The sequence below is a fragment of the Syngnathus acus genome, chromosome 3 (genome assembly GCF_901709675.1).
Source record: "Syngnathus acus chromosome 3, fSynAcu1.2, whole genome shotgun sequence".
Taxonomy (NCBI): domain Eukaryota; kingdom Metazoa; phylum Chordata; class Actinopteri; order Syngnathiformes; family Syngnathidae; genus Syngnathus; species Syngnathus acus.
The window spans coordinates 14,154,827-14,168,702 of NC_051089.1; the positions used below are offsets into that span (position 1 = coordinate 14,154,827).

The 13,876-nt window shown below is 37.1% G+C and overlaps 2 protein-coding genes across 5 annotated transcripts in view; one reads left to right on the forward strand and one right to left on the reverse strand.

Annotated features, from left to right (window-relative positions):
* Window positions 1–408: 408 nt before the first annotated feature.
* Window positions 409–10,674, forward strand: calml4a (calmodulin-like 4a). Of its 3 annotated transcripts, XM_037247387.1 has the most exons (6): window positions 409–536; window positions 626–656; window positions 931–1,071; window positions 1,871–2,059; window positions 2,744–2,867; window positions 2,934–3,346. In XM_037247387.1, exons 1-5 carry the CDS (start codon window positions 534–536, stop codon window positions 2,839–2,841), a joined length of 462 nt encoding a protein of 153 aa, XP_037103282.1. In that variant the 5' UTR covers window positions 409–533; the 3' UTR covers window positions 2,842–2,867; window positions 2,934–3,346. The 3 variants fall into 3 exon arrangements, with proteins under 3 accessions (XP_037103282.1, XP_037103283.1, XP_037103281.1); XM_037247388.1 differs by lacking the exons at window positions 2,744–2,867; window positions 2,934–3,346 and adding an exon at window positions 10,493–10,674; XM_037247386.1 differs by lacking the exon at window positions 2,934–3,346 and having other exon boundaries at window positions 2,744–2,893.
* The window catches only part of LOC119120476 (A disintegrin and metalloproteinase with thrombospondin motifs 7), a 53,758-nt gene continuing 45,655 nt past the window's right edge, over window positions 5,774–13,876 (reverse strand). Inside the window, exons 20-24 of one of the 2 annotated variants that reach the window (XM_037247384.1) lie at window positions 13,560–13,712; window positions 11,923–12,096; window positions 11,422–11,568; window positions 9,817–9,979; window positions 5,774–5,981 (exon numbers count right to left, since the gene is read on the reverse strand). In XM_037247384.1, coding sequence (XP_037103279.1) covers window positions 5,809–5,981; window positions 9,817–9,979; window positions 11,422–11,568; window positions 11,923–12,096; window positions 13,560–13,712 — 810 coding nt within the window. In that variant the 3' untranslated portion in view covers window positions 5,774–5,808. Of the gene's footprint in view, window positions 5,982–8,550; window positions 8,971–9,816; window positions 9,980–11,421; window positions 11,569–11,922; window positions 12,097–13,559; window positions 13,713–13,876 lie in introns of those variants that run through there. The other variant, XM_037247385.1, reaches the window with a different exon arrangement.

The window sequence follows — 13,876 nt, forward strand, 5'->3', positions numbered from 1 at the left end:
ATTAAATTGGCCCTCATTCCTATCTAGTGTCCAATATACAGCCAAAAAGAAACATGTTAGAACAAGCTTCAACCAAATGTGCAAAGCTAACAGATCTTTTCCGAGGAGGAAGAGGGTTCGAAGTTGCTCCTGATCCCGAATGGTACAATCACTGGTAAAATTACTAAAGAAGTCCTTATTGATTGCATGATTCATTGTTTTTGCCCACCATCAGAAAATGATCATCTCTGTGATCTGACTTATAAGTAGGTAATATTGCACTTTAAGCACTTGTTGTCTTTGCATTGTCTATTTTTATCTTAACTTAATTGTACTTAAAATCAATAGTTTGTTGTTATGTTGTAACTGTTGCTCGCGTTGCTTGCTTGGAAACAATAGAGTTAAACTGTGCTGCACCTTGGATCTGGTATCTGCGTTTCCAGAGCAACGCATATTAAATTACACATAGGCTTGGTGCTGGACTTTAAACAGGTGGAGGGAGAGACTTCATAAAATCAATTTCTTCTTACTGGGAATCCACTTAAATACTTGAAATGGTAAGAACAATTGTTTGTGTTTGTACTTGCAAAACTTTAACTTTCAAAGACCAGTTTTTAATTGTATATTTTGTTATTTAATTACACAGGCAAAATTTTTTACACCAGCTCAAATCAATGGTAAGTTTTCTTCACCGCATACTTTGCAACCCCATTCCTTCCCCGTCATTCACAAAAGAATGTTTGAATAGGACTTGCCGATATGTCTCTTTTGATATTTACCTTTTATGAGTGGGTTGGCAGTGAAATGGAAATAATGTGTGCTTTCGAATGGCATATTGTCATCTACTTCCTGAAAGTAATTTTACTTTCAAGTAAAACGTGTTTGATGAGACAGTTTTGACAAGTCGATAAGCAGATGACATACCGCAATTCATTATTATTTTCTTTGCAGAGTTCAAGGAGTGCTTCTCCTTGTATGACAAGAAACAAAAGGGAAGGATTGACGTCAAGGACCTGATCACAGTTATGCGCTGCCTTGGGACAAGCCCCACACTTGGTGAAATTGAAAGACATCTTCAAGTTCATAAAATTGGTAAGTAAGCAATCAAACATTGACTGACCAACAGTTCTCTAAAATAAATTAATTGCATTTACTTATGTATTATTATTATTATTAATTTATTTTTTCTGTTTGTTGGTTTATTTTTTGTTTGTTTGTTGTATGGACTTATATGTGGCACTTTAGAGTGTTATTTGTTTATTTCTTTTTTTTCTTTTTTGTTTTGGATGTTCGAAATAAAGATATCAATCAATCAATTTTCACTACAATGGTCTCTATTAAATTGCAGACCTTTGACAAGGCCAAACAATCCCAATTTGAATCAGCCCCTTTGTAAATGCCATCCTCTTGCATATTCTAGTTTTATCATTTGGAGAAACTTGCTCCAGTGCCACTATTCAGTGGAAATTAATTGAGTTGTTTTTGGTCATCTTGCTTATGACACTCAAAACATCCTCCTAGGTCGAGGCATTTAATTACATGATGAATAAACATAATATATTCACCACCACAAATTATTATATTCAATTCACAATCAGAATATAATCTAGTAATTTGTAGTAAAATGAAACTGACACACCAGAGCCCGCAATCAGTACATCTTGTTTTGTGTGCAGAAAAAAAAAAAAACTTAGTGGACTTATTGGGTGGAAGCAATTAAATTGTATTCATTTTGTTCCTGTGTGGGGAAATATCATAATAAACTGAGTAAAACAAATTGTGTTGTAAAAGATTAGTTGTGTTAAGAGACTTGTACAATAACACAAGCCTGTTTCATGGTTATTTCACTTGAATTAAGCAAGCAAATCCTAATTGGTTCATTATGTTTTAGAAAAGTCAGGGAGCTTGGACTTCTCTACATTCCTGACCATGATGCACCGGCAGATACAACAAGAAGACCCGAAGGCAGAAATTCTTGAAGCCTTTAGGATGACAGACAAACAAAAGAAAGGATACATTCAAGCCTCGGAACTGAGAGCCAAGCTCACCATGTTGGGAGAGAAACTTACTGTTAAAGAAGGTAAGAAAAAGTAATCTTAATTATAAAAGACTCCTACATTTAGAGTAAGTTTTTTAAATTCTCTATTGCAAGATTGACTGTTCTGGCTCATGTCAGAACTAAATAAAACAACTTTCTGTAAAATGATTTGTCGTTATAATACACTTTTTTGCATCAAAAGTATTAGTGGTATCAGTTACTTGGTATCGGAACGTCATTGCTCAAGAGTTGAGTACTCATATTGGTATCTGTTTGAAATGGTATCGAACATCCTACCAACTACAAATTTGTAAGATTTTGGTATACTGCCACACACCAGTATTTACATAGCTGAAACAATCTCCTACCTACAACTGTGGAAACCTGAATTGCTTTGCCAGTGAACTCGAGTGGATGTCTAACAAATTTCAAGAGAATAAAATATAATGATATAGCTCGGAATATAACTTAGTGATAAATGTACTTAATGATCATAAATTGTTTCGCTCCTGCAGCCTACTTTGGTAAGACTGTACAGAAGTCTAAATTCTCCATATTCCAACAGTTCAGTGTTCGCTGGCTGAGACCAAAGGTTTTGAGATATAGCTCATGAGTGGAGCCCCGAGCTGACCTTTTAAGTAATAACACTTAGAAATTCTCTGGCAGCATTGCAGTCTTTTGAAACGTCCTTTAAAAGCTATTTTCTGTTTTCTTTTTTTTTGATAGTTGAAGAGCTGTTCAAAGAAGCAAACATCAAGCCAAGTGGAGTTGTTAACTATGAAGAATTCACTGAAATGGTGACTCTACCACCTGTTGATTATTGAGTTGGGCCATTGTAAGAAATAAACAAGCAGACACTGCTCCGTGCGGCTTTAATTTGAATTCTTTCATTAAGTTTGAAAAAAATTCAAGGTTTTATGTTTGTGTCTTTTCGGTTAAAGTTATCTAATTCAGTACAACTTGCTCTTTATCGTTAAAGTTTAAATGGCTGTTTGAAGTGGACTTATTCTATTATTGGTTTTGATTTAATATACACCTGAATCTCAATTTTACACGGACTTTGGGGTCCAGAATTTGGGAATCGCGTTAACCCCGAAAGTGTGTTGCATACAAAGGCATGTTTTTAGGCGGCCAATGTGGTCCTTTGTTGCGTTAATTTATGTCAGACATGTTGGGGAGCTGATAGAATCGTTTGCCGTCCGTCACTTTGAGTTGACATTTTAATAAGAGAGAAGTAATACGCAGGTGACAATATCAGGCGGATTTAGTAAGTCATCTTTATGCTATGTGAATTGGATGGAAGAGAGAATGAAGCAGCCACTTATTCTACTGCTGTGTCTGACCACGTTCTTTGACTGAGTGACTGTGTGGATGAGGTGCTTCCGTGAACTTCCCCCTTTCCGGATCTAAAACAATCCTGACTATCCCTAACACTGTCATAAAGCAGTCATACAGTTCAAACAGCATGACTTTTTATTGTCTAACGCCTTTAAATTAGTCACAGAAATTCATCAAATCACTGCTCTAAAGTTTAGAGCATGCCATAATGATGTTTGGGTCTAAATGATTTCGAGTCTAAATGCATACTTCACAAAAACAAGGAAAAAGTTACGTGGAAAAATATTTTCTTTTTAATGCAGTTTATTATGCAGTACGTTTCGTGTTTAAGCCTCTGTGGTAAGACAAATTGAATAAAGTCACTGCAAATGTTGACAAGCAAGTGCTGAGCCGATCGATTTTTGGGCTGAACACCATTACAACATCATGTCTTCAAAAAAACACAGCTGTTAGTAACAATAGCACCAATGGTAAGACAACATGAGACGCGTGCAGGGGTTGCCATGGCAATGAAGGTAATGCTTATTGCAGTGTGTTATCAGCATTGTTTTAAAGCTCTTACTTTGAGTTACAATAAAATCACAATCACAGGGCCAAGAAAATCGACTCAAAAAAGTGTATCACAGCTTTAAGTTCGTTAGATTTCATTTGGTTTTGCTGGTAGGAGTAATTGATTACAGTATACAGAGTTAATGTATAGTAGCCTTTAATGTTAATAAAATATTAAATTAAATTACAACAGCAAACTACAAAAACAATACTGCTGTCACAGCATTCGCTGCCCGGGTCCTAATAAAATCTTACATGTCATTATGTGAAATGTATTCTTGGTTAACCTGGTACTTCAGGCCTGTGCTGGTTGCTGACCTGAGAAATACTTTGTACATAAATTACAATCAAAAAGCTAGCGACTTTTCAGAGTGAAGGTACAAAATGCATTAAGAAAACAAATTTTAGAGTCTTATTAGCAGTCACAGATTTATATGTTACCAACAAATGATAAAAGCGGTTTTGTTCCTTTCATTTCAACACAAAGTGATTGACAGCAGATTGTTATCATTTGTCATGAAACACACTACTGTGTATTCTGATTTATTATGCTACATCAAAAATCATTTAGTAAAACCCGAAAGACAGATAACTGTACTTTGTGGTTGCCAATTGTGTTTCAGAGGTTTCCAAAAACAAAACAAAAAAAAGATAAGAAAAACGCTACACTTACATGTACCACAGTGCCTTTAAGTGTAGAAATGACCAAATAAAAACCAAAATAGAATTCACAATACCTGGACCACAATATGAGCTTGACATATATATCTACCGTATTTTCCGGACTATAAGGCGCACCTGAAAACCTAAAATTTTCTCAAAAGCCGACAGTGCACCTTATAGTCCGGTGCGCCTTATAGACGGACCAAATTCCTAAATTTAAACTGGCCCGAAGCATTGTGTCATGAAATCAATCATAAGTGGCCCGCTGAAGACTATGAATCATGAATCAAAAAGACTATGGATCATTATTTTGAGATTATAAATTAATTTGTTGCGTCTGAAGTTGAAATAAAAATGATAAAATGGAGAATGATTTGATTTGGATTAAAAATCTGACATGATGCATTAATGGTGTGCCTTATAGTCCGGTGCGCCTTATATAAGGACAACGTTTTAAAATGGGCCATTCATTGAAGGTGCGCCTTATAGTCCGGTGCGCATTATAGTCCGGACAATACGGTAAGTAATGAAAAGCTAGATTTGATTGCTACTTAATTGACGATCCATAATCTGAAATGACACGAAAGGCACAATATTGAAATATTTAATAAAGGCACTGGGCCTGCCCATACCTCACCTGAATTTAGGAGGCCATGTGGCCTTGAGCACCAAATTTCCTGCAGCTTTGATCACATTAAACATTAAAAATGCACACAGTGGATAATGTATTACCCTTTCACTGTCACTTGTACAGAGATTTGTTTTGAGATGGAGAACTACTAACCAGTGCACAGCTGAATTTTTGTTCAATGTATCTGACCAAAAATGTTGCCAAATCATCTGCCAAGACGAGACAAATCGGTTTTGTATCCCCGCAATCATCTTCCACTTCTACTTCACTTCTATCACATCTGCTGTGAGTCACCCTTTGTTAGCTGAATATGTGCAGTAATTAAGTGCTGGTAAACAAGACACTTATAGAATGCAAGCACCTGACATTGTTTTATCACACTCGGTACATGTGCTATTTCATTTATACATTCATTTGTATCGTACCTGCTACCAACCACAAATTTAGTTCTTCTAGTGTATATATACGGTATATTCTAAGCTGGCTACATTGATGTGCAATCATGGCAGAGCACTATCTTCTGTAGCTTTTTGTCAGTGACAATTTTGCAATACATTATCTACAAAGCGAAACTAAACATTTACATTCCCTCCATTAGCAAACAGAGAAGTTAAGCCGGCAGTGAGTGCTTATTGGTGATTGATGCGGCTGGCCCGGCCCGGCCCGGTTGTTGCTTGCAGGTTTTGCAGCACTGCGCGAGCACGTTGGGCAATTGGCAACGGCCCAACCAGCGTAGAGTCTGACAGAAGCGGGAAGTGAGACGATCACGGAGACAAACCTCCCCTGTTTGGGGGACGGACACAGAAGTGACCAACAGATGGAAATGTGGGACAACTTCAAACCTTTGTTGACATGTGCAATAAACTTATTCACTTTCATGAGTTTCATGTGCCAAAAAACTGACTTTGGAGCGCCTTGGGTGAAATAAGTGATTAAAATATTTTTTCCTAAGTTCAATGTTCCAGATTTATTTCTTCTTTTTTGGGACTGTATCACTATCAGGGAGGAAAGGAAACATCTGGATTTCTTCTTAGTGAATTCTCCCCTGCTTATGTTGCTGAAAAGGAAATGTTGGGGTTTGTGCACACAAAGTTAAGGGAGAAATATTCTTATTCAGATTTTCTGTACATTGATATTTCCAAGTTACACCAATGGTTTATGTTTGTATTACAAAAGATACGTATGTTTAGATTTCGGCTAAAAAAACGGTGTTAAATTTACTCAAATTTACTTCAGCAGGTTTTTGCACAAAAATAAACATGTCTGAATATTGATTTCAAAAAATGGGTCTGGATCCAGATGTTTCTGTATTTTGTCATCTTTTGGAGGGGTTTGTAAAGGAATTAATGCAGACGGGCTTGGCTATTGTTTCGGTCACTGTGTATCAATGATTTTAAAAACTGTGCCACGTTACCAACGATTTCATGTTAGTGAGAGTAACTGTTAAATGTTTACACATTTGTGCAACCGTGTATATTATAATTCAAATTTATATAGCCATGATGCAACTACATTGAAAGCTGGATCATTTGGCTCTCACGAGAGAACTCATAAAAGTATGTAAAGTGAACTGCTGTGGTTGCTGGCCCTATAGCTGACTTTCATGCAGCATAAGGGAATGCGATGCGGATTCACCCTCGACACGATCGTCTGCTATGAAATAAGGTCACCATATTGATGGTGGATGGAACTGAGACTGCTCCATAGTGTGATATAAATAAAACAGGGCATTCAGCAAGACTGAGTGAATTTTGCAAGAATCCTTTCACTCATTGCTTTCAATATCTTTTTGTCTCATTATGAAGTGGTCGGAAGCGCCTTTTTGTAATCAAAAGTGCCATCATGGGGGTTAAGAAAAAAAAGATAAAACAGCCCATGCCTTCCTGTTAGCATAATGTGGAGGCCAAAGGGGGAGCTTGATGACTTTAAAAGAAGACAAATATTTAACTGCAGTTCATCAGCTATTCTGAGTGAGCCCTATTCTTCTAACATATGGTGATTATGAAGTCCTCTAGGGTTTGCAATTCATGACTGAAAGTACTTCAGAGTTCCTCCACGTACTGAACACTTTTTCTCTACTAGACGCAAATGTTTGTATCATAAGTTGTACATGACGCAATGGGATCAGTACCTTCCTTGGTGTGATGCAACAGACTGCAAGGTTAATGGCTGTTACATATACGTATAAATGATCCAGTTATGGGCATTCCTCCAATTTTCGGCCAAAGGACGAGAAGCTTTTAAAAAAGGACGAACTAAGCAAGGACGGAAGTGGGTTCTTGTAATCGTAACTAACCGGGTAAAGTACTGACTGACAGAAACACTCCCAGCCTAAATCTGTTTTGCATGTAATCTGCCAATACAGATGAATCTACTTTGTGTCACCAAATTGCCAGATGCGCCAAGGGCATGTAGTAAAAAATACCCTCAGTTCGCTGGAACGCCCAACAAGGCTCAACGGGTCTGCCAAACATGGTAAAACTACACTTGCCCCAGCACTAAAATGAAGATGCGTCCGTGTATATATGCTGACTGCACAAACACCTGTTTACCAAAATATGGCCCATAGTGGCATTTTTATATGTTTGATAGTACACCATTGTTGTTCTTGCGTTTGACATTAACTTAAAAAGTTAAAACATTATGTTTTATTTTTTGTTGTTCTTTATGTAACAGTATTTTACTTAATTCTTGCACAAGAAAGGCTGATAAAATAAGACAGGTCCTCTTTCTAGATCGGAGAACATCTGTTTGTCTAAAATCTTGATTTTTTCATTTAGAACGAATGACATAAATGATGGAAAATTAAATGAAATAAACAATGGAGGACAAACTACTCCCTAGAACACTATACAATGCTTTCTCACTGTCTTGATATCCACTTTCCAATCCCGGATTTGGTGAGCGGCTGGAGACCCTGGACTGGTCACTACCAATTGAACGATCACAATTCAACCATTCACATTCACAGCTGAAACAACTGGACTAAAATATCACTTTTCTATAGGCGGCACCATAAAATAGGTGAATACTGCTCAGATTGGCCATCTTACTTGTTTGAACAGAGGCTAACAAAAGCTCGCTAACCCGCACATTCAAATATTAAATCTAGCCTACATATACTGCTGCTTGGAGACATTTTCCTTGCCATTGATTAAAATGCAAGGTATTCATTAGTTGTAAGGGGAGGGCTATACTATATCTAATGCATCATATGTGCAGAATGTTTAGTATTAGCTTGCTTTTCTAGACAGTGTTGATATTCTCATTGTCTCATCGAGACGACATAATTCATTGGACTGCAGCAATTGTCCAATTGTTGTGCAACAAAATATTAAGTTAAATGCCAGTTACATGACTTTATTATTCAAAACTATTCGGTTGATCCCTGGACTATGGATATTTCTTTCTAAAGATTAAAAATCCAATATGGAAAGACGAGCCAACTGCAAAAGCGGAGACCATTAAACCCTGATCTAATGTGGTAGGTTAGACGTGTATGCCATCATAAACACTTGATTGCATTAGAGGGCTACAAAGGCACCAGCTGCAGCTAAATATGCCTCATTTCCTGCGTATGTCTTTTCTTCTATTGGCTACGCTTGACCCGCTTCACGCATCTCTAGGGCTCCAGCAGGCCCAATATAGAAACAGTAATCAACAAATGGCAATGTGGAACATCATCAGTGGCTGATTTGAGTTGAAATATTGTGATGCACAAAGAGCTATTCTTATGTACCTGTATCATAGATTGCAGTTTACTGCTTTCAAACTGAAAAGAAAAAAAAAAAAACTCCATGTGTCACATTGAGGGTCTGTTAATAACATTTATACTACGATTTTAACCACATGTGCTTATTCTCTGCTACATGTAGGCATTTGGGGTATTTTGTTTCTCAAAATCAAACAATATGTCAGCCATTGTCTAAAGCTCCGACCTCATACTAACTCATCCTAAGCGCTAGGTTTCTGTTCTGTCGGGAGTTACAGATTATTGCATGGCCAGACAACTGCATTTTCTTTATGTTACTGTATATTTGTAATGTTTCCACAATAATAATGATGTTGGTGATGATAATAATAAAACCTCAATTTCCCTCTTTTTCAACTTTGAACACCTGCCCCTCCAGAGGTCTCTGCACACCCTAGTTCAAAAGTATTCTTTTCTGAAGTGAAAGACGCTACTATTCGTTTGCTATAAAGATGATTGATTCAACAGTGGATTTTAGTTTTGCTCCAACCACCATTTTGTTTGAACCAATTATAAGGATCCTGTAGTCACATCTGTTATTGGACACTTGAAACCTCATTTCACAGTTGTCGTCTTCATTTGAGAGGAGGGCTAGAAAGCACGCAACAAATGGTATAATAATACAATCAGAAACATGTGTGAAATTACATGCATGATTGGGTTATGCTGATTTTAAGAGTTACATAAAATAGATATTATTTTGTCATATTATGTGTTGATTGAGATGCATTATTACTTAAATGGAGGAGCCTTTTGAAGTTATGCAAATTCAGTCAAAGGTTTATCTTCCCCCAAACCAAAAAAAAAAAGCTATATGGAGAGTTGCCACACTTATTAATTGCGTGGGTATTATTTCTGACTCCTTACCAGAAGGGTGCCTGTGACACTTATCCAAGTTACACTTCTGTGTGCTCCCCGGTTGCACCTCATGGCCACACTGAGTTTCATTCAACACTTCTTCTGTCTCAGCTTTTGGGTTAACACACTTGATAAGTCGCCGCCGCACTCCACCGCCACAGGAAGTAGAGCACTAAAGGGAAAAATGTGTCACTCATAATACATATAAGTCACTCCAAATGTTGCAGAAAGTGCGAATTAAAGTGTCAAGCGCTTGGTTATAAATAATAGTGTGACATGCAGATTCACTGTGGTGATTGAGTTATACAGTAGTTTGAAAATGCAGCACTGGGGTAAAAAAAAAGTGTTTCAGATTTCTTTAATTCCCTCATCTAGTATATGTATGGCAGCTATTCCAATCTAGTATCTGTTGAATTCTATTTTACAAACCACTGTCTCAGTGTCTGAGAATGGAAACGTTAAAAGGAATGCACCAATAAAGCCACATTCAAACTTGTCATTCATTGTGCGTTTGTTTTTTAAATCGATGGCCAAGTCCTCCAGGCAACTCAAAAATGTTTTTATATTGATTCAGTCGCTCAGTTTTGAGAGTATTTTGTCACTGCAAGGCTATATAATAGTTCTGCAGGGGTGTATTCATGTTGAGCAAAATACGTTTTTTTTTTTTTTTTCTTCTTTTTCATAGCGCTATGAGCCCTAGCATAAGCAGTCATGTGGGAAGGTGACAGAAGGAGTAACGATTGGCAAAGAAGTCATGATCACTGGTTTGTGTGTCACGCCACAAAAACCATACATGGCTGAATGAAGCAATTTGACTAGTGCACTTGTGCCGTGAAGGCAGAGTTTCCCCAGTCAGGGGGACATGAACATATTTCAAGGGTTACGCGCTGTGAAAACATTTCATTTTTATGATGAGTGAATATTCTCACCATTTTTTTTTTAAAATCCTTCAATAAAATGGTATGTGTGCGCTGCAACTTGTTTCAAAGGTGTGGATACTGTAAATGTTCTTGTATGCTGTCAAAATGTTATAAATAAGTAATCCTACTGCAAAATAAAAATAAATACATAAATAAATAAAAATACTGTCTCGCTCCATCTAATTAAAGTTTCAATGCCTAAAGGGAGTTTATTCAAATGAGCTCCAGTTTTGTGTGGTAAATGTTATAAGCAATGTATAAGTTACAAAGGCAAGTTCATTAGGGATTTATTTTGATTTATTTATTTATTCTTTTAATGTCTAATATGATTTGAAAAGAAGGAAATGCCTAATAATTAAATGTTAAAATTAAGGACAAATTATATTTCGTGTGTTACGTTTGACTTTTGCAGATATTTGTGAGGGGGTACTCATGGTATGGGCTGCAATTATAAAACAAAGGCTTTATCTACACGACAAAAGAAGTCAGGAGTGCACAAGACCAAAAAAGGTTGCGACCCACTGGCTAGGGGATCAAATTTTCACCAATGGTTGTATGTCTTAGTCATGTCTGACCAAGATTAAGATCATATATCCACAATCATTTTCCAAAATTAAAACATACCATTGAAGCAGTGGTCAAATATAATTCACATGTAATTTCTACATACTGTGTATGTTTCAATAGAGCGTACCTGTCCCCAAGAACCAGTTAGCCACTGAGCACAAGGCTGAGTATTGCATGGCTGGATGTTGCTGGGCTTAAGTTCAGTGTCACAGAGATCCTCCTCTGGGCAGGTGACAAGTCGTTGCTGTCCTCCACCTCCACAAACCTCTGAACACTGAGCTCAATAAACACGCACGCACACACACAACAGCAATGTGTAGAGGGTGAAAGGTGAGACAGGCGCAACCTCGTATTGATGTATAGTGAAAAGAATATATTGCCTTCAGAAAATAGAAAGCAAGCCAAGTCCTCTGAGTGAATCATCTTTGAAATAAAATGGTGAAATAAAATAAAAAAGCTTGTACTCAGCAGGGTAGCATGCAGTAAATAGGGGTCACAAAATGTCAATCTGGTGTAAAAGTGATGTGAAGCATATTGTCAGAAACATTCTATTTCATAAACCTCTCCTTGAGGCAGTCAAAGTTGGTTTTGCAGGAGGAGCAAATATCACAGTTAAAGTGCTAGGCACCTGTCCCCAGGAAGAAGTGTACCAGTCCAGGCATGGCAGAATGTTGCAGGGCATTTGGCTATGTGGCCTGGAGAACATTGCCCGACAGTGGAAAGGTCGTAGAGGTCTCTGATCTCGCATGTCGAAACACTGGACCTCTCTGGATTTTATTCCACCGCCGCAATTCCTGGAACACTGCAAAAATATATCCAGTTATATGATTTCTTCTAAAAGTATCTGATTTTTAGTGGGCTTATTCAGCAGTTTTGGCTGCCTGTTTACAAATATTGTACCAAGTCAAGGCACCTCAAGTATTTATTGATTCCAATGAATTAAATAAATAAATAAATAAATAAATAAATAAATAAATAACAAGGCATAGCTATACCGTGCAACTTTAAGTTTCAGGAATGTAACATTGAAGACTTCAGCTCTGAGTGCGCTGAGGGGGACATGATTTTAACTGGGATTCACTATTTAAAAATATTGGTGGCTGAGTTGATAGATTAACACTGTTAGATATTTTTATTATTTTTATTTTTATTAAGTTATACTTCTTTCCACTCCTTTTCAGGCATGTGAATATGATTTATGGTTTTTTTGTGGTTATATCTTCATTGCTACTCTTTTAGTTTGTGTGTATGTATGTGTGCATATGTATGTGTATATGTATATATATACTATATATATACATATATATATATATATGTATATGTATGTATATGTATGTATGTATGTCTGTATGTGTATATATGTATATGCATGTATTTTGTCTTGTCTTTTCATTTGTGTACAGTAATCTTATTTTTTTTCCACGTTTGAAATAAACGAAACATGCATGTATTCAAGAGCCTTTAAGGCAGAGATTACCAGGGGCCTCATTAGGCCTATTCCCGGTCTTCGACTGGCCCTCACCGTATTTATGGAATGTAAAAACAAAAATAAACTATGCAATGCTTTTATTTTGAAAGCAGTCCTTTTATTTTGATGCGGATGTGAGTAGGCGGTACCATCATGCAAGAGCAACTAATTGTGTCTTTACCGTTACCAACTAAGCAACATTGTGGCTATATTTATGTGACAATTTTGAACTGTAGACTTTTCTTTGGTAACAATGCAACATCCTTATACAGTCAAAACGAGTCAGGGGGATTTATCCTAATAATCAATTAGGAGTCCCAACTCGGAATGTCTTATACGAGTCGATGCTCATGCCAGCACACTTGTAAAAGTATAAGCTCATTGTATTTGCATGACTATTTTTTTTTATTTCCACAATTCTTAAGCATATAGCATAAAAACACAAGTACGTTCAGATTATTAAAGCAATACAATGTTATGCTTAAAAATACATTGAATTATTAATGGAACTATCTGAGGTTGAAATGTTAACATGCCTTCTACAACTGGTTTTTCACACAGCCCCTCTGAAAAAGTAATTGTCAACTCCTGCTGAAACTAAAAGCCCAGTCTGGACCCAAGGGTTAAAAAGAATAATCAATCACAATTTCATGCCTCAAAGCCATCAACTGGCCTTAAAGTGCTAAATGTAAACAAACAAATTAACAGCATTTGCAATTCCAGTCTTGAAAATTCAAGGTCCCACATGAGAACTGCCCAAAAAAATGAAAAGAACAAACAAACAAGACCCAGCTCACCTTCGTCCATTCCCCAACTCTCCACATGGAGCAGGGGCGCAAGTAACAACGCTGGGCGGGTGTTGGCCTCTTGGCTGAGTCACAATCAGACTCTGAGCCAGTACTGCAGGTCAAAGTCCTCCAGATGGCACCCAGACCACAGCTCGTGGAGCACTGTCCAGAAACACAGTCACAAATCCCAACAAACAAAAAGCTGTTCACCGAATGAGCATGTGACCACATGCGCAACCTCAATTCATTTCTAGTATAATGCTTAGTCTTATCCGTGTGAAAAATTGTTGAAAAATATACAGCACATCAAGGCAAATTCAGTCAAT